Source organism: Syngnathoides biaculeatus, chromosome 18 (assembly GCF_019802595.1).
Source record: "Syngnathoides biaculeatus isolate LvHL_M chromosome 18, ASM1980259v1, whole genome shotgun sequence".
NCBI lineage: Eukaryota > Metazoa > Chordata > Actinopteri > Syngnathiformes > Syngnathidae > Syngnathoides > Syngnathoides biaculeatus.
This window is the reverse complement of record NC_084657.1, coordinates 15961769-15982392: the sequence shown is the minus strand read 5'-3', so window position 1 is coordinate 15982392 and position 20624 is coordinate 15961769. Positions and strand designations below refer to the sequence as shown.

General features: G+C 44.4%; 2 protein-coding genes across 4 annotated transcripts; both read left to right on the top strand.

Annotated features, from left to right (window-relative positions):
- The first annotated feature begins 119 nt into the window (after positions 1–119).
- On the top strand, positions 120–6277 carry ccdc15 (coiled-coil domain containing 15). Of its 2 annotated transcripts, XM_061803943.1 has the most exons (11): positions 120–487; positions 589–726; positions 821–886; positions 1006–1122; positions 1211–1306; positions 2083–2181; positions 2254–2357; positions 3218–3268; positions 3446–3643; positions 5327–5475; positions 5558–6277. In XM_061803943.1, exons 1-11 carry the CDS (start codon positions 323–325, stop codon positions 5605–5607), a joined length of 1233 nt encoding a protein of 410 aa, XP_061659927.1. In that variant the 5' UTR covers positions 120–322; the 3' UTR covers positions 5608–6277. The 2 variants fall into 2 exon arrangements, with proteins under 2 accessions (XP_061659927.1, XP_061659928.1); XM_061803944.1 differs by lacking the exon at positions 3218–3268 and having other exon boundaries at positions 121–487.
- An 896-nt stretch (positions 6278–7173) lies between these two features.
- Positions 7174–20246, top strand: slc37a2 (solute carrier family 37 member 2). Of its 2 annotated transcripts, none has more exons than XM_061804134.1 (18): positions 7174–7744; positions 9096–9177; positions 9281–9371; positions 9992–10070; positions 10160–10295; positions 10789–10865; positions 12885–13051; positions 13130–13167; positions 13284–13385; positions 17328–17418; positions 17496–17558; positions 17683–17768; positions 18168–18216; positions 18307–18380; positions 18616–18694; positions 18774–18871; positions 19725–19789; positions 19957–20246. In XM_061804134.1, the coding sequence occupies exons 1-18, from the start codon at positions 7686–7688 to the stop codon at positions 19970–19972; spliced, it is 1452 nt and encodes a 483-aa protein (XP_061660118.1). In that variant the 5' UTR covers positions 7174–7685; the 3' UTR covers positions 19973–20246. The 2 variants fall into 2 exon arrangements, with proteins under 2 accessions (XP_061660118.1, XP_061660117.1); XM_061804133.1 differs by having other exon boundaries at positions 13245–13385.
- The last annotated feature ends 378 nt before the right edge of the window (positions 20247–20624 follow it).

Here is a 20624-nt window from a genome sequence, read left to right as displayed (position 1 = left end):
TTGTGTGTGTACGTGTCGTCATATCCGTCATAAAAGAATACGCAATCTCGCTTTGTGATTGGAGTCGGAGGGCGGAAAATGAATTGCACCACCAATGCTATAGGGGGCAGCAGTGAGCCGAAGCAATGTTTGACAAGCGAAGCGAAAAGGCCAAGCAATTTCTTGAACGTCTCTACCATGAATATTATTCAACACGAATTTAAGTTTACGGATACATTTGTTTATCCTGTGACTAAGAAGATGACGTGAGTGCAAGCTGAACCAAAAGTTAACTGAAAACTCGGGACTTCCCCGAGCGAGCGTTATCGACTTCTCAGCAACCATGTTCGCTAAGCGGGCAACGACGGCGAAAGAGACGCGGGCGAAATTTCCCAACAAGCGGGGGAAAGAGCACCGGTACAGCAAAGTGTTGGCCGAGAGGAACCAGGCGGTGGTGGCCGTGGGAGCCTGGGTGGAGGACGGACAAGAATTCGAGGAGGATCCGTGTGTGAGTGCCTAAAGTTAGCTTGTTGTTACTTCGTCGTGCTTTTTACATTTTGTGATGGTAGACTGAATTAAAACATCGCAGATAACCTTTTGTGCCCTTAGGACGTGGCTTCTTTCACGGATGAGCTTCAAGCAGAGAAGCAACGAGAGAATGAAGAGAGCCTGCGAAGATTCCAAGCGCAAGTGCGGCATCGTGTGGCTGTCATCAGCAAGAGGAGGCTTCAGGAAGCTCCTTCAGTGGTAATACTGTACGGCAGGGACATTATTTGCAAGTGGGAGGGAATGCGGTGTCTGTGCACCTTTAGCACTAACGGAATCTTCTAAAACTCCGCAGCTGAACGTTGACAGAAGAATCCCAAAACAGCACCAACGTGTGCCAGGGAAGGCTAACGTTAATGAGGTACAGCAAGAGGCTTTTGTGCATACATCAGACAAATAACATCACGCCTGCCTGCACTTTTGCATTGAATTAGCATTAGAATGTGGGTCTGATTTGCGCTCCCCCCACCTCTTCCTTAGCTCCATGACAGCACCAGGCAGGTCCGACTCAAACTGGCGGCGTGCCAGACCAGCCGGTCCGTCGACGAGATGTCAGAGACTTCCACAGACAACTGGAAGATATCGCTCACCAGACATGTGGGTGTTACATATTTCCACTGCACTTCCAACACTTCCTTTTAAATAGTTGTCATGTGAGGTATAAGATGGTCATTGTCCCCAATAGGAGACTGAATGTGATGTCCTAAGGGAGGAAGAGGATGATGACGACGATGAAGATGAAGATGAAGAAGTAGAAGAAGATGAACACAGATACCACCTGGTTAGACACCCAGCAAGCAGTATTAGACCTACACAACATGTTTTGGTTTGGAACTACATTCAAACCCCGTATAAGCTGCCATTAACCGCACGATCACACAATATAGTCTTTTTGACAACAACAAAAATCCCGCTTTATCTCAAGACATATGACAAAATTAAATATCACCCTGCAACTTCACTTTTCCTTAAATAACTCCAATCGGGTCAGGCGAAGAAACATTGCGTGAGTCCCTGTTTACTCTCCACCCACTTTTTAAGGAAGTTCCCATTTTAGCAATGTACTCGTTTGCAAAACACTACACAAAGTCTTTTGTTGCATTTCCACCTAACGGTTCGAGTTCTTGCTGTGCTTGAAGTTCCTTGGAGCTAAAGGTTTCCTGTGGGCCACTGTGTCGATCATTTTAACGGTCATCTGATATCTCCACCGTGAAAACATTAACCCTGTAACAAGAGAGGAAAATTTGATAAAAACTTGAAAATGAGAGTTCATATAAAACCCGATGGTTGTTTTTAAATAAGTGATTTTCTCCTTAGGCGGGGTCATATACTCTAAATAAATTAAAAATAAAATAAAAAAAGATTCTATGAGGTTATAATTAAGAATGAAGTTCAGAAGTGCAAAGGTGTATCGTTTTCTAACAAGCTATGATGTGGTAGAAGAGCAAAGTTTTTCAAAAGCAATCACAAGCTGTGAGTAATAGAAGTGAGCACGGTTAACTAGTAGTTCGTCTGCTTCACAGTCCAGGATTGACATCACATGTTTACATGTTTCAGACGAGTGCTCACCAGTGGGGAGTAGACGTTTCCAGGTCTGATCTGAGAATCCCGAAAGTCCTTTGGCCTATACAGGACCAAGAGGAGTTGAAAAGACAGGTAAAAGTCAGTAGTGTCTCATCTCATTAAACAAACGAGCATAGAAATAGACGGGTGGCCTCTCCTTTGCAGCGCCAGTTGCAGTTCCTGATGCACCGCCGCCACTTCATGAGCTTGGAGCGGCAGCGCGTGAAAGAGAACAACCAGCACAGGAAGCATCTGAAGAAGACAGCGAGGTGACAGACTGCAATGTGACATGTTTGTGTGCGGCACGACAGCACGGAATACACTCGCTCATTTAAATAGTTTGCACAGTGGTGCCTTAACTAATAAGTTTAATCTGGATCTGCCGGTGTAGAGTTTGCATGTTCTCCCCGAGCCTGCGTGGGTTCCCTCCGGTCACTCCGGTTTCCTCCCACATCCCAAAAAAATGCAACATTAATTGGACTTTCTAAATTACCCCTAGGTGTGATTGTGAGTGCGGCTGTTTTGTCTCGATGTGCCCTGCGATTGGCTGGCAACCAGTTCAGGGTGTACCCCGCCTCCATCCCGTTGACAGCTGGGATAGGCTCCAGCACTCCTCGCGACCCTTGTAAGGATAAGTGGCAAAAGAAAATGGATGGCTGGATGGATAATTTAATAGGCTCTGACCTGCTGCCCCTTAGTCTACTCACCTTGGATGCCAGAGGACAATATAATACATCAAATTCTACAAATGAATTTCATGATAAAACCGAATAAGACCGTTGCAACTGAGCTATAATAATATTAGTCATTCTGGCACGGGCTAAAGAATATGTACCTGAGACTATTGTATTTTCTGCATGTGTTCCCACTGTTTTGTCTTCGATTATAAGTAAGGTTTATAATTACCGCAACATCAATGGTTGTTTTGTTTGTCCATCTATGGCAGTTTGCATTGTGTTCGCATTAAGGTAGCATACCTCCGTGAGACAAAAGTAATTGGGGTTCGATTAAATACGCAACGTGTAATACTCTTTGCCTTATTTCGAGTTGTACAGTAAACTTCAACTGGGAGTGGCAAGCAATAAACAGCTTGACCTTAATTCTTAACTTTATTTTTTATTTTTTAAAGAATTGTTCACTCTGCCAAGCTGCTGCTGCTGCCACTTACTAGAATGTGCAGGTATACCTAATGGAGTCTCTGCAATGTGTGAGCACTATGTAATAAAGCGAGGAGCATCAGAGGGGCCCGATATCACGTATAATCGCATAATTTAATCCCATTATTACATAACTCTCCCTATTATTCACTAGTTATGGGCCCTTTGCTTTTTTTTTTGCCTTTCTCCGCACCTCAAAGGATCAAAGCAGACAAGGAAAAGGCTCGCCTGGAGGAGGAGCGGCAGCTGGAGCGAGCACGGCAGCTCACGCACGTCCGGCAGCGGCTGGAGGAGCGGGAGACGCTCGTCCTGGAGCGCCTCAAGCTGGAGGAGGAGGAGAAAGCGGCCGAGCTGGAGAGGAGGCGGCGCGAAACCGAAAAGGGGATCGTGGCGACCAGGTAGTTTAACAGGCGGCAATCTGGCCCATCCAATGAGATCCCCTGCACATCGTCCGCATTTTTAAAGATGATAGTCTTCTCTATAGAGCTCGTGCACGTGAGGTCACCATTTTCACGGCACCATATTTCCAGTCAAAAAGAGCTGCTCGACAGTGTGGGGTAAATTGAACCGGAGCACGGTATTCACAATGCCCGAGACTTGTTGTGTTGTTGATTGTTACAAAGAGGTCATTCTATAGAATACCAGCTGAAAAGACCAGAAAAGATCGATGGATGGTGCACAACCAAAACACACACACACACTCCTGTGTAGCGATCGCTTCATTTCAGGTAGTAATTATTCTTCTTAATGTCAAATTTCCAAGAAGTATTTACAATGCCAAGTTGGCTCATTTGAGAACAATGGGTTTAAAAAAAAAAAAAAACACGATGGAGTCTCCAAAGTACACGGAAGCGTGTTGTGGCTACACGTTGAACTTCGGTAAACCTCTCCCCGACATTTTTTTTTTAATAAATATGCATTGTTCTCAATTGAGTCCAATGCGTATTTAAAAAAAAGAAAATAAACCGTCGGTCACAGTGATGTTTACATAGGTTAACGTGTGGCCACAACACGCTTTCGTATAGGGGGTCTGAAGCCTATCCTGGCGGTTTATTTTTTATTTTATTTTTTTTAATACGCATTGGAATCATTTGAGAACAATGGATATTTGAAAAAAAAAAAAAAGTTTACCAAAGTTTAACGTGTGGCCACAACAAGCTTCGTGTATGGAGGAGCCAACTCGCTGTCTTATTTTTTTTTTTTTCACCAATCATGAATGCGGGTTTGTGTAAAACCAGGGGTCATTTATTGAAATATTGATATTTGTATTGAAAAAATCTGAGTGGCTCCATCACTATGTGGGATTTATTCTTGATTGAGAACAGATCCAGCAACAAAGTATTTGCATGCGTCCAGACTTTTCTACTTTTCTCGACAACTTACTCACCAGACCCGTGTGTAGATGCAAGACAAGCGGAAGCGGTTTAACATTCCAATTTCTTATCGGCGAAAACGTCGACTTTGGCATTAAGTATGGGTCCTCTATGCCAAATGTCATTTTTCAATTTTTTTCCTCATTTTTCCACGTACCTTCGTTTATTTTCACTTTCTAAATGTTTAACGGTATGGGACAAAACTCTGGGCGTCGTGCTACAAGACGTATTTTCGTGACGTCTCCAACCGACTTTGTCAATATGGCCAGTCACGTGACTTCTGTGACGTAGGTGCACGAGATCTATATTGATTGACCCTTTCAGTTGGCGAGTAATAGAGAATTACAAGGTGTTTCTTTCATAATGTTGGTCTTTTTTTTTTAAGGTAAAAAATGTGGTCATGGAATCATTTCTAATTTCATTTAATCATTTCTGTGACTCATAGTGCGGTTAAACAAATGTGCATGCGCTCTTATTATTGGATTGGATGTGTTCTGAAAACACAAATCACATTCAAATTCCTGAAGTCCCTCAGAGTAACCCAGATCTAGTTCTACGAGACCAGTGGTTTTCTAACTGCGGGGGCGCAGATTCTTTCATAACCCCTGTGTTCAAATTATCAGCGGAACTGGAACTGTTTATTCAACATAAATGCTAGTAAAAAAAAAAAAAAATGTAGAAACGAGATCTCTGTTCAATGGTGTACAGGTACATAGATGCTCTGAGATCCCAGGTGAGGGACCGAATGGCCAACAAGAAGTTGGACCTCCCACCCATGTGCTGCTGCGCGTCGTCCTTCTGGGAGTCACACCCCGACACTTGCGCCAACAACTGCGTCTTCCACAACAATCCGAAAGGTACTTCCGGCCGCCGGCATCACGAAGCCGACTTGGTGGTGAAGAAACAAAACTCTGGTAACGGACGTGTTTCTCTTCGCAGAGTACGCGCAGGCGCTACATGCAGCCGTGTTAAGTTTGGATTTAAAGTAAAGGATGTTGAGGAGATGCTGACCAACGGTCAAGTGCATATCAAATATATTTAAACCACGGGTGGGGGAAACCTTTTGGCTCAATGGCCACATGTGAGTTTGGTACAGGTTATTCCAGGAATAGATTCTTCTTTTTAAGTATAAAGAAAATATTTAAAAATAATTTTCATTTAAACTTCAAGTCAAGAATTTTAGAGGCGAAAGCACTAAGAATAATGCAACGAATAATTACTAGAATCCTGATAATGTAGATCAAGGATCGCCAGCGTTTTTATTTCAATTACAAATTTTCTCAAATGACCTTATGTTATTGCTTATTAATATCTATGTCAAAACCCTGATCATGTTAACGATTTATCACAAAGTTTCTTTCGGCTTGTCCCGTTAGGTGTCGCCACAGCTCATATTTGTTTGGCACAGTTAACAATTTAACAAAGTAGAAAAATAGTATGCAACATTTTAGGAATACTTCTACAGTAGTACAGTAGTAAACTTGCTGAACAGCATAATACTTCAATGATTTAGTGAGGACCCAGTACCCATGAAATTGTTATGTTTATATAGTGGCCTGCTGGTCATCTTTTCTTTTTTTTTTTTTATGTTCATCCAATCTTTCTGTGTGTATTTATAAAATCATGTTTTTACATTCTTATTAAAACAAATGGATTCTCTTCTTGATCAAGTATTCATTACATATCGCTGTTATAGTACTATGCAGTACATCTGGGAATTACTCGCAGCATTTTAGTACGTTCCGGCCTTATCAAAAAAAATGCAACGATTGGCTCCACCTGAACATGTTGCAAAATCGGGGAAAAATAATTATTATGTAGAGCAGGGGTGTCAAACTCATTTTTCTAGCAGACCACCTAGTAGTTCTGGTTTCCCTCAGAGGCCAGTTAACGTCTGTGAAATAAAAATATTTAATCGTCTCATCATATTTACATCAATTTATGAACTAGTTTTGGAATCAGAACTCAAAGGTAATTTTTTTTTTTGCAACTATTCATGTTTGGTAACACAAAAATGCTTGTAATATCTCAACGTTATCATTTATGACACATGACAATTTGAAATTTCGGTACCGATTTTTACAAGAATCATAGAAACTGACACTGTAGATTTGGCTTCGCGGACAACATAAAATCATCTTGTGGGCCGGATCTGGCCCCCGGGCCTTGCCTTTGACACCCGTAGTGTAGCAGATTTTGAGAGGAAATTTTTGTAGTGAGACGACGATATTACAAAATGTAGAAAGGGTGAAGCATTGTGAATAAGTTCCAAATAAACTACATGGGAATGTGTGCTATCTGTTATCGGTTATTAATCATTACAAATGCACTGTCTCTGGTTTTAATATTTCTATTACGATTTTCAAGAGATGCCAAAGCACTTAGAAGTACACGTTTTAAAAAAAGGAAAATGTATTAAAAATTTGTGTGTAAAATTTAGGATTCATGATTATAGAAATGAGCGTTCCTTATAATTACGTTTAATAAACTGTTAAAGTGTTTTGGACTTTTTTTGCGGTTTGACTACGACTTCCTGTCTTGGTCGTGACGTCACCGTCTTCACATCACGTGTCCTTCGGGACGTTCCGTTTGGAAAATCTGGTGGAATAATTACCCGGTTGTCGCTATTAATAACGACTCCTCCCTGCTGTACATCCATACGGACGTTTGTGTTTTATTTCCGCACCGCTTGGGGGGTCTTCTGGAGGTCGTCCTGAGTCGTATTTAAGCTCAGTCACTATGGAGGACGGCTGGATGTTTACAGACCTTGAATCCCACCAGGAAACCCAGTGGCCGCTGCTGTCGTCGGGCAGGAGTTAGCATCAATTTTTCTTTAAACCTGTGCCTTAAATGTCTTTTTGTTTACAGGATAGTTCAACAAGTAAGCACGTTTTATATATATATATATTTTTTTTACCGAATAATTCATCTTTTCTGAGCGCAAATATCGCCGTAACGACGCGCTAATAAGCAGCCCATCGACCATCTCATCCGCGATTTTCACAATGACTGCAAGAAGCATTTGAGGGTTTTGTTTTGCTACGTCCGACAACATTTTTCATCGACCATGAAGGCGTCTCTGGCCCCCGGTATTCGGCTCATCACGTCCTTCTCTCGGGATAGCTGGTGAGTTCCAAAAGGATGAGGCATGACGTGGATGTCGGCACCTTTTCAGGGTGTCAGTGAACGTCGCACCCGCCGCACGGTGTTGAAGGGGGAGAGGCGAGTTGGCCTTGCTGCTTATCAGCACTGCCCCACGGCCTTGAATCATTTGCCTAACCAGATCAACAGTCAATCAACACACGCCAGTAAACACAATGCGTAATTTCTGTTAAATGAATAAACTCATAGCTCGCGGTCGGCCACAGGGTTTGTATGTCCTTCTCTGGCGTCGCGAGAATGCCATCGCACCAGACTCCTCTAAGAAATTCCCCATTTTCTTTTTCATTTACTTACTGGCTAACATCTCACCTTCATCAAGTCGATAAACTCGCCTCGAGCGAAAGATATGTAGCATTTACAGAATTCGGCCGCGACCGGTTTTTTGTTTAGTGGCTTTAATAACACAAAAGTCCAATGCGTTTTACCCTCATTGTGCGGTGGCCCGGGGCGTTAATGAATGACAAAACTGATAAATCGAGACTTTTTGTCACGTACTTTGTTTTGAAGACAATTGAAGCGTTCACTTCCTCTCTTCCCCCACACACCTTGAATTTGCTTGCTGTCTTATGACCATTGAACCGGTGGAACGACATAGTTACAGTTGAATATTTTGTTATTAAGCGTTTCAACACTTAAGTTGGCTTTATTTGGCAGGGTATTGCAACTCTGGGAGAAATGTCCCTCGCATTAAGTCATCATTTAATGTGTTATTAAACAATGCATAATTGCAGGTATACAGTTTAAATGTTGTAAGCGTTTTACACAGTTTTGTTTAACATTAGAGCAGCCCTGGAAGCATTTTACTTAATATTTCCTGGTTATTAAACCATTTATAACATAGTTTCCTTACAGATGACTCTAATAAACATTTCATTTGTATTTATTGGTCATTTAACCTCACCTCTTCTAGCAAGAGACATTGTAGCAATCACTTTTTGTTTATAGCATAATGATTCACGTTTGTTGTGTCATCTGCGAGGCGGCACAAATGGGCCCACGAACTGCGTTATCTTGTTTTGAACGCAGAACAGTATAAATGGGAGGAAAATGAGAACAAGGCAGTTTCTATCGGAAGTGTTAAAAATAGAGCTGTCACTCGTCCACTGAACAGTTCCTTCATGTTAGTGATAAACGACCCGTGTTAATTAAGATGTTGTGGCAGTGGCGTGTCATATTTTGAGCCTCCGGAACGCAATGTGCCCCCATAAAAAAAATCAAATTTCATGCCAAAAAAATGTAAAAGTGCCTGTAGTTCAGTTTATGTACGGAGTTTGAGTAGTTTTGCTACCTAATTCAATCCACATTTCCTCCGCAGGTATCGTGGTTTCATTCTGCTGCTGACCTTCCTCTTCTACACCGCCTACCACCTGTCTCGGAAGCCCATCAGCATTGTGAAGGTAGCGATGACGAGCAATCGCACGCTGGCCACGTTTGTGAAGCCCGTTAGTGCGTGCCGGCCTTGGTTGCGGACCCACACCTTTCGCACGTGTGCTTTCCCAGAGCGAACTCCACCGAAACTGCAGCGGCGTCACCCCCCCGGCTGACTTGAACATCACCAACAATGTCACATGGTGTGACTGGTCCCCCTTTGGTGAGTACTTTACTTAATTAGTTTTTCCTCTTTTATTGCACTAAGCCATATATTTTTCCACCAAATAAAAACATAGATACAGTGAACCCTTGTTTACCACAGAGAATACATTCCTTACAAAACATCTGCAATTTAGAGTAACTATATAACAGCCTTTAAACGCATTCAAACTCCCTGAAAGTTATAAAAACATTTTTTAAGTGTTTCTTAGGACCTGTTCTCGCTCAGTCACTTAATTCCCCAAATAAGAGGCACAGCGTGTTTGCTTCCAGCTGTTTGTTGGACGCTCCCAGTCGAAGTCTACTGTAAGACTGACTTATAAAACAAGTGATAAGTAAACATTGGATATTCAAACACCAAAATGTTTGTGCAAAATATATAATTTGATCTCATTCGTTAAAGTATTTCTAACATAAAATGTGAATCGCCATTTACTTGCTAAGGGAGATTGCCGTAGATCACAGGTGTCAAACTCAAGGCCCGTGGGCCACATCTGGCCCGCCGCGTGATTTTATGTGGCCCGCAAAGGAAAATTCAAATATTTTCATGTCACAACACAGAGTTTGTGTACCGCTGCACTGGATAGAAACTTTACGTGAACGAACGTGTTCTCTGTTTAGACCAGGATAACTACAAGACGCTCTTCGGGGTGTTGGACAACTCCTTCCTGGTGGCCTACGCAATCGGCATGTTTTTCAGGTGCGTTGCCGCTCGGCGCTTCGAGCCGTCGATCAGTTTTGTCCGAGTCGGAAACGCGCACAACAAACACGTGTCACGTGCATCCGCAGTGGGATATTTGGAGAGCGCCTGCCGCTACGTTACTACCTGAGTTTTGGCATGCTGATGAGCGGCTTGTTCACCTGTCTGTTCGGCTTGGGGTTCTACTGGAAGATCCACTCGTTGGGGTACTACGCCGTCATCCAGGTATGGGCGCGCACACACAGCCGGTTTGCAACCTAATATTAGGTACACTTGTGAATGACCGTCTGTCTGCATGTGCCCATGGATTTTCGGGCGACCAGTCCAGGGTGTGGTCTGACATTCGCATGAAGTCAGCTGGAATAAGCTCCAACGCTCCACTACCAAAACATGACATAGTTATAATTATATATGTTGAATACATACCTGTACGAAATCAATAACAACTGTATAGCTTCCCCCTTTCACCACCAAGTGATAAGCGAGTGGGGGGGGGGGGCATTATTCACTCTGTAAGATGGTTCAGTCAAGGAGCTGTTTGTCAGCTGACTTGGGGCTGCAGAGTCACATGACTGCAGTCACAAGTCAGGGATTCCACTGACACACACACACACACACACATAGGGCATGGCTCGCTGTATGTCACAAGCATGTATGTTTTTTTTGTAATGTGTCCCCATATCTCACCCCCGACCCCCCCACCACCCGGCTTCCGCAGGTGTTCAACGGGTTGATGCAGACCACCGGCTGGCCCGCTGTGGTGGCGTGTGTCGGCAACTGGTTCGGAAAAGGGAAGTGAGTACCCCCACGCCCCGACCCCCCAGTCCTGATGACTCCGCACTGTCTCCTTCTCGTGTGCCGCATTACGACACGTCGGCGCGACCCTACTGAACAAATTCCCACGCCGAGTGCAAAAGCGCTTCTTCTCAGAAGTGCAGCCGAGCAAACGCCGTCACACGCTTGACGAACACGCTTCATTTTTTAGTCAGTCAACACACTTATTCACGGTTCCCTTTAAAAAATTAATGGAAATGTCAAGCTCAAAAGATGGAAACTGTTTGGGGGGCGGGGTGGGGGGTTAATTTTGAATTTAGTCAGCATTCTGGTGACTCAGAGGAAGTCCAACTCAGTCCAAATGTCCAAAAGGCACACCCTCAAGTCAGTTTATTTTTACTTGAATCGCTCTGGCGACAGTTTGATTGGAGCGTTATTTATTTATGTTTTGATCTGTTTGTTTGTTTATTAAGTCCCCCCAAAGTCAGTCTTTAAAGAGTCCCAAACCTCCTTTATTTATGCTTAGCTAGGACTAAGCACCTTCACACTGCTTCACCCACCCTCATGAAAATACGCTATTTTGCCTCACTTTTCATGCCAAAACATCTTAAAAACAAAGCCACAATTGTGAAAGTCACAGAAAGACACATCACCGGTCACAATATTAGGTACACTAGCGAGAGCAACAATTGTGCCTTCACAAAGATAATTAAATAATTCATTCAGAAATCTTGCCGCACGATAGCCTAGTTTGCGGGATGCGTTGCGGAATATTTGTATTAGCGCGTGTCAAGCATGTTTTGGGAGTGTTTTGCCACATGGCCGCAATGTTTGGGGAGTGCGCCGTCGCCGCACCGCCTTGTACGGAGCAGAATGAAGTCGGATAGCGCATAAGCTCTGCTGCCAACAGCGAACATCTGTGAGTCGTCGATGCCCACCGCAAAAGAGTTTGTAATTGCCTGTCGATGCCACAAAACAGCAGTAAACGACTGCATCGGTCTCAAGGAGGCTCCTCAACTCACCTCAAATTGTTTCCTTGGCACCAGTTTCACTGATTGCGTTTTTTGTAATCAGCAATCAAACATGGGTCAGTTTCACCGAAACACCGACAAGGCCGACCAAAAAGATGAGGACAATGAGCTTTTTGTGAAGTGGAAGATGTCAAGTGGAACAGGGCGATGCTAATGTTTTAGTTTTGATCATACTATAAAACAACTAAAAGAAAACCTGAAAACAGTTGATGGCAAAATGATCATTTATGCCGTGCCATGAGTGACACTGACTCACCACAGGAACTTCAGCATAGCTTTCACTCCATATACAAAAAAAGCCTCAGTTCACAAACGTCCCCGTTTTCAAACAAATCGGTTTTGGAACGAAAATTTCTAGATGTTTTTTTGAGAAGAAAAGCTGCTTGTTTAAAGTTATTCTGCACTTTTCTAATTCAAAAAGTTTACAAGGCTGGGGGGCCGAGTCGCTACAGATACGGCAATGCACTCCCAGCCTAACATACTCTACTACTAAAGCAAGTAAAAACATAAATATATTTCTTAAATTATTTTATTATATAAAGTATTTAAACTATACATATATTTCTACTATGCACTTTATTATCAGGAAAACCTTTAAAAAATGTTTTATAAAGCCTAATTTTTTAGGCTTGGAACGCATTATTTCTTTTTCCATTCATTATAATGGGAAACATCGATTCGGTGTTCGAACAAATCACTTCTCGAACCGAGGCATCACTGTAACTGTCATTTTTTTTTCCAACAATTGCGACACACACATACCGTGTTTATACCATGCATGTAAACATACATACTGCGTTCATCTGTTAGGGGCCTGAACTTGTCCCAATTCCAATTTTTGGGAATTAAGTTTCCTCATAATTGCCTTGACAAGCTGAGGTTCACCACCTTATCTTTATCTTCCACTGAAAAGCTGCGCCGGTCCATTCATCCTGACAGTTTTTCAGAGACCGGCTGAGCGAGATGCTTTTCCGCCAGCATCCTCACATGCGATTTGCGCTGTCGGCAGGCGCGGCTTCATCATGGGCGTGTGGAACTCCCACACGTCGGTGGGCAACATCCTGGGCTCGCTCATCGCCGGCGTGTTCGTCTCATCGGCGTGGGGCATGTCCTTCATCGTGCCGGGCCTCATCATCGCCTCCACGGGCGTCCTGTGCTTCTTCTTCCTGGTCGAGAGTGAGTTTTTCAGCTGCTAACCGGGGGCGGCGCCGCGCTCCTCGCTTCTGATACCTCGCTGTGCTCCGCTTTGTTCAGAACCGGCGGACGTCAACTGCAGTCCTCCTCAGCATCATGTGAGAATCCACCTCGCGAAAATCGCCGGCGGCGTGCTTGAAAACAAGTGTGAGCGTGTGCGTGTGTTGTGTAATAGAATGACTTAGAAAGTGGTGAGACCGAGCCTCTCCTGCAGAGTCCGTCCCACGTGGCCAACGGTTCCATCGACGCCGAGACGCCGGAGATTGCCGCCGGGCACTCGGAGGCCATCAGCTTCTGTGGCGCGCTCAGTATACCCGTGAGTGATTTTTACCTTTTATTTTCTTCGATTTAATGTAGTTCTGAGCATCCCAGACAGCGAGAGAGTTGTGATTGGTGCCGATTGTAATGGACATATTGGTAAAGGAAACAGGGGCGATGAAGAAGTGATGGGTAAGTACGGCATCCAGGAAAGGAACTTTGAAGGGCAGATGGTGGTGGACTTTGCAAAAAGGATGGAGATGGCTGTGGTGAACACTTATTTCCAGAAGAGGGAGGAACATATAGTGACCTACAAGAGCGGAGGTAGAACCACGCAGGTAGATTATATTTTGTGCAGACGATGTAATCTGAAGGAGGTTACTGACTGTAAAGTAGTGGTAGGGGAGAGTGTAGCTCGACAGCATAGGATGGTAGTATGTAGGATGATTCTGGTGGTGGGTAGGAAGATTAAGAAGACAAAGGTAGAGCAGAGAACCATGTGGTGGAAGCTGAGAAAGGAAGAATGTCGTGCGGCCTTCCGGTAAGAGGTGAGACAGGCTCTCGATGGACAACCGAAGCTCCCGGAAGACTGGACGACGACAGCCAAGGTGATCAGAGAGACAGGCAGGAGAGTACTTGGTGTGCATCTGGTAGGAAAGGGGAGAAGGAGACTTGGTGGTGGAACCCCAAAATACAGGGAGTCACACAAGGAAAGAGATTAGCGAAGAAGTGGGATACTGAGAGGACTGAGGAGAGGCGAAAGGAGTACATCGAGATGCGACGTAGGGCAAAGGTAGAGGTGGCAAAGGCTAAACAAGAGGCATGTGAAGACATGTACACCAGGTTGGACACGAAAGAAGGAGAAAAGGATCTCTACAGGTTGGCCAGACAGAGGGATAGAGATGGGAAGGATGTGCAGCAGGTCAGGGTGATTAAGGATAGTGATGGAAATGTGTTGACTGGTGCCGGTAGTGTACTAAATAGATGGAAAGAATACTTTGAGAAGTTGATGAATGAAGAAAATGAGAGAGAAGGAAGAGTTGAAGAGGCAAGAGTGAAGGACCAGGAAGTGGAAATGATTACTAAGGGGGAAGTCAGAAAGGCACTACAAAGGATGAAAACTGGAAAGGCAGTTGGTCCTGATGACATACCGGTAGAGGTATGGAAGCAATTTGGAGAGATGGCTGTGGAGTTTTTGACCAACTTATTCAACAGAATACTAGCGGGCGAAAAGATGCCTGAAGAATGGAGGAAAAGTGTTCTAGTTCCCATTTTTAAGAACAAAGGGGATGTTCAGAGCTGTGGGAACTATAGAGGAATAAAGTTGATGAGCCACACAATGAAGCTATGGGAAAGGGTAGTGGAGGCTAGACTCAGGACAGAAGTAAGTATCTGCGAGCAACAGTATGGTTTCATGCCTAGAAAGAGTACCACAGATGCATTATTTGCCTTGAGGATGCTCGTGGAAAAGTACAGAGAAGGTCAGAAGGAGCTACATTGCGTCTTTGTGGATCTAGAGAAAGCCTATGACAGAGTACCAAGAGAGGAACTGTGGTACTGCATGCGTAAGTCTGGTGTGGCAGAGAAGTATGTTAAAATAGTACAGGACATGTATGATGGTAGCAGAACAATGGTGAGGTGTGCCTTAGGTGTGACAGAGGAATTTAAGGTGGAGGTGGGACTGCATCAGGGATCAGCTCTGAGCCCCTTCCTGTTTGCAGTGGTAATGGATAGGCTGACAGATGAGGTTAGACTGGAATCCCCTTGGACCATGATGTTCGCAGATGATATTGTCATATGCAGTGAAAGCAGGGAGCATGCAGAGGAACAATTGGAAAGATGGAGACATGCACTGGAAAGGAGAGGAATGAAGATTAGCCGAAGTAAAACACAATATATGTGCGTGAATGAGAAAAGTGGAGGGGGAAGAGTGAGGCTACGGGGAGAAGAGATAGCGAGGGTGGACGACTTCAAATACTTGGGGTCAACAATACAGAGCAATGGAGAGTGTGGTCAGGAAGTGAAGAAACGGGTCCAAGCAGGTTGGAACAGCTGGCGAAAGGTGTCTGGTGTGTTATGTGACAGAAGAGTGTCTGCTAGGATGAAGGGCAAAGTTTACAAAACAGCGGTGAGGCCGGCCATGATGTACGGATTAGAGACAGTGGCACTGAAGAAACAACAGGAATCTGAACTGGAGGTGGCAGAAATGAAGATGTTGAGGTTCTCGCTCGGAGTGACCAGGTTGGATAGGATTAGAAATGAGCTCATTAGAGGGACAGCCAAAGCTGGATGTTTTGGAGACAAGATTCGAGAGAGCAGACTTCGATGGTTTGGACATGTTCAGAGGCGAGAGAGTGAGTATATTGGTAGAAGGATGCTGAGGATGGAGCTCCCAGGCAAAAGGGCGAGAGGAAGACCAAAGAGAAGGTTTATGGATGTGGTGAGGGAGGACATGAGGACGGTGGGTGTTAAGAGAGGAAGACGCACGAGATAGGCTTAGATGGAAAAAGATGACACGCTGTGGCGACCCCTAACGGGACAAGCCGAAAGGAAAAGAAGAAGAAGATTTTCTTCGATTTAATCCAACAGTTTTTTAAAATGCACATGTAAAAATGTGTCTGGTTACTGATATTTTTCATTTCATGGTTTACAGTGAAGTTTATTTCAAATATAATAATAATTATATGTAAGGTATCTTGGGGTCTTGTTCACGAATGAGGGAAGACTGAAACGGGAGATCGGCAGGCGTATCGGTGCAGCGTCTGCAGTGATGCGGACTTTGTATCGGTCCGTTGCGGTGAAGAGGGAGCTAAGTCGGAAGGCGAAGCTCTCATTTTACCAGTCAATCTACGTTCCTACCCTCACCCATGGGCACGAGATGTGGGTCGGGACCAAAAGAACAAGATCCCGAATTAGATTAGATTAAAATTAGAATTAGAGTGTGTGTTTAAATTGGAGTTTTTGTCACTGGCATTTGCCAGTTCGTTGTGCCCCCAGTTAGTGAGTTGCATTCACTGACAGTAGGAATCTCCACTACTGAAAATAGTGTAGTGTTGAGCTATCCTCGTCACAGTGTTTCTGTGCCACCTCAGTTTAGTCCTGTCTTAGTTTATGTTCCATAGTCAAGTCCTAGTTCATAGTTTGTCTCCTAGCGAGGTCCGCTTCACATTTTTAGATCCTGCCCTTGCTTAGCGTTTCCGTACCTTTGCCTTCTCGGATTGCTTAGCACCGTGTATGACCTCAGCTTTGAATAAAACTACGCCTAACACCGTGTCCTCGACTTGGAGTCCTGCATTTGGGTCCAGCCCCGCATCGGAGGTTCGTGAGAAGGAGGGGCTCAGCGTCGAGCCGCTGCTGCTCCTCCGCATTGCGAGGAGCCAGATGAGGTGGCTGGGGCATGTGATTCGGATGCCTCCCGGACACCTCCCTGGTGAGGTGTTCCGGGCATGTTCCACCGGAAAGAGACCCGAGGACGACCCAGGACAGGCTGGCGAGACTATGTCTCGCCCGGCTGGCCTGGGAACGCTTCAGGATCTCCCTGGAGGCGCTGGAAGAAGTGGCTGACGAAAGGGAAGTCTGGGTATCCCTGCCGAAGCTACTTCCCCCGCAACCCGACCCGGAAAACCGCTAGATTATGGATGGATAATGCCCCAACCTCATTGGAATTGAGTTTGTTGGAGGGCAGTTCAAATTCAACCAGATGGCTGCTTTCTAAGAAGTATGCAGTACTCCTTTTCCACCTGAGGAGAGGTCATGAAGTATGCGCACATGATCGTGCGGTTATCATGTGAGTGACAAATACAATATCTGACGGAGACAGGAACAATGTCCACTAAAACGAAAGATTATTCCGTAGATGAGGATAACTGGAAAGGCACATGTCTTTCTAACAAAATTCAATACTCGTTTCGGGAAATTTTGAATCTTAAAGTCATGGAAATGTCGTATTTGAAGTGATGAGACGTGAGCTTGAGATATCCAGCAAAACGGTGTCCCGCAGGGAGTGGTGGAGTTTTCGCTGTGTTTGCTCTTTGCCAAGCTGGTCAGCTACACGTTCCTCTACTGGCTTCCGCTCTACATCTCCAACGTCGGTCAGTGTCGACGCTTACGTTTAAATGGTTAAAAGTATCTTCTTGAGGATCAGTATTCACGCGTGTTCATCTTGCAGCACATTTTGAGGCCAAAGAAGCCGGAGACATGTCCACGCTTTTTGATGTGGGGGGAATTGTGGGTAAGCTGTTTTCTTTTCCAAGTTGGTTTGTTTCTTTTCATCTTTTTGAATCCCTGAATTTAGGGTGACGGTGTTGCGGGGATGTCATCCATCATTTTATGTGTGCGTGTTTGATCTACATCAGGCGGCATCATGGCGGGCCTGGTGTCCGACTACACGGGCGGGCGAGCCACCACGTGTTGTGTCATGTTGCTCACCGCTGCGCCCATGGTGAGTCTTGCGGGGGGGAGGATTATTATATTGCATTGCAAAATTTCAATGACGTTGTTATGAGCCACTTCACGAAGGTCTAAATTCGATTCGTTCTTTGTTAAAAAGCTGTGAGTCACCCCCACCGAAGACATTTGAAACTGTTGTTTTGCATTACTTTTTTCCTTTGTTCCATTAACCCTAGCTCTAATTGCAAGTTACATTTTTTTTTGTACACGTTAGGTAATTTATGGGCAAATAAAAAACAATTTGTCTGTCTGTTCTGCCGGAATTAACAAATGAGAGCTTAAAAATCCACGATACAACGAGGGTTCCGTGTACCTTTGCAGGTTCATATTCCTCACGGAAGTATAAAGTAACATTTTTCAGAGATTTTTTTTTTTGTGGTCTCCGCTGCAGCTTTTCCTCTACAACCACGTCGGCCAACGCAACCTTGGCACAACAATCGGTACGATTATATTTGATAAATATCGATGCCTCACCTCTAAATATCGCGTCATAATACATGCAGATGAAGTAAAGTGCTATTGTCCTGTAGGCATGCTCTTGGTTTGTGGCGGCCTGGTCAACGGGCCCTACGCCCTCATCACCACTGCTGTATCTGCCGACCTGGTAAGTCTGTCGTATTTCGACCCTCTCGCGTTGCTAGATTTCTGAAGGGTATCTCTAAATTTTGTAACTGGAAAAAACTCACAAGTGAAAGCAATTCCTCTTTAGACCGAGCTTTGGCGGCATCTTGTGGCATCTTAGGGTATTTTGTATTGCAAGATTGACATCAACTTTCAATGAATCCACAATATTAGAAACAAGAATAATACAATAAAACATCTTTTTTGTTGTTGTTAAGGGAACGCACGAGAGCCTGAGAGGAAACTCCAGGGCGCTGTCCACAGTGACGGCCATCATCGACGGGACAGGATCAGTGGGTAAGAGGCGGCCATATTGCCCCGCGTTAGCATCTTGTGGTGAAATTGTTGCTGACTTGAAGTCGGGGGCCGCGCGCAGGGGCTGCGTTGGGGCCTCTCTTCGCCGGGCTGATTTCGCCCTCGGGCTGGAACAACGTCTTCTACATGCTCATCTCTGCCGACGTGCTCGCCTGCCTGGTAAGGAACAACAAACCGTCAACCCCGGTTGAGTCCGCGGGGTACCTTCCAGACCCACCCATTCGCAATAGCTAAAAAACCCACAATTTAGACATATGATACCATATATCCCCTAATTTCCGGCCTATAAACCGCGACTTATTTCACACGTTTTACCCTGTGGCTTATGCGGTGATACGGCTAATTTGTGCATTCTTTATAACGGCTACAAGGGGGGACTCGGGAAAGGTAAGAGTGAGACCCGTGGAATATATGTGCCGAGGAAGTGACTTTTACTTTTTGTTGTTGTTGTTGTTGTTTTTAACCGGGCTTGCTAGCGCTGCAATAGCATTGTTGTTGTGCTTGTGTGTGGCTGTGTTACTGCCATGTCTCAATGATTTTTACCGGCATGTTTTTTTTTTTTAACTGGCTCTGTTAGCGCCGCAATAACGGTTGCTGTTCTGTTACTGCCGCATCGCAGTGATTTAGGTATGTTTTTTTCGTATGTTAGTTTTTGTTTGTTTTTAACCAGAGCTGTTCGTGCTACCGTGTTGTTGCCATGTTAAGCTAAGATAAAGTATTTAAACTTTGAAAACTCTTTGTGTGTACCATCTTTCTTTGTAAATATCTCATGTTTCAATGTGGGCACTTGCGGCTTTTACACGGGTGAGCTTATGTATGTACCAAATGGTATTTCCTCTACAAATGTACTGGGTGAGGCTTATAATCAAGTGCGCTCTGTAGGTCGGAAATTATGGTAAATCACAAAAAAAAAACGCGTTACAAGTGAAAAGACATTTTCACGCACACAGCTTCAAACTGCTTGTCGTAAAATGACTTCTTGTTTGTTTGTTTGTTTGTTTGTTTTCTGCAGTTTTTGTCCAGGCTGGTTTACAAGGAGGCCCAAGGTTGGTGTGGACGGATCCCGCGAGTTAGAGGGTGAGCATTGGCAAAATCTTTTCATTTTCAAAAATTCACAATATTAAAACATCCATACATAAAAATGTATGTAAAAGAAAGCCCTCCCGCATTAAATATTTAGTTTTCCCTTTTATCGCTACGACGTTGTTGCAATTGTAACTGCTGCTAATTGTGTCGTGTCGCAGGTACAAGGAAACGTGAACGCAGCCACCGCGACGATTACGCCGATGAAGACGACCACCGCCGCCGCCGCCGCCGCCACCACAGCACGTGATAACTTCACCATCTTGGACTGACTGCAGCGCAATCGAAGCACTCGAGTGGTCGCCCGACTCTTCCAATTTCACATTTCGTAACATTTCGGATCACTGCACCCCCCGTCTCAGTCGAGACGCTTTCTATTTTTAAATGACCATCGACACACTCTCCCGTGCTTATTTGACTATCCTTTTATCATTAAAGTGTAAATACATTACATTTGGGCTCGCTGTCGTGTCTATTGAATGCAATCTGCGGGATTGCCGGATGATAATACAGTGGGAAGAAAAAGTCTACACACCCCAAACAGGTTTTTGTGATGTAAAAAAAAAAAAATGAAAGAAAGGTGAATCAATTCTGGATTTTTTTTTTCAACTGTGGCATATAAACTGTTCAACTCAACTGGAAAACAGAAACATTTTCCAGATAAATGTGGTTGCACAAGTGTACACATCCTCCCTGTAACTGCGTTCAGAATTCAACACTCACATTTAAACTCATATTAAATGTGAGTCGGACACATCTGCCACCATTCAAACTGCCTTGGATGCGCTCCAAATAAACTGCATCTGTTCTAGTAGGCTTTTCCAGACGT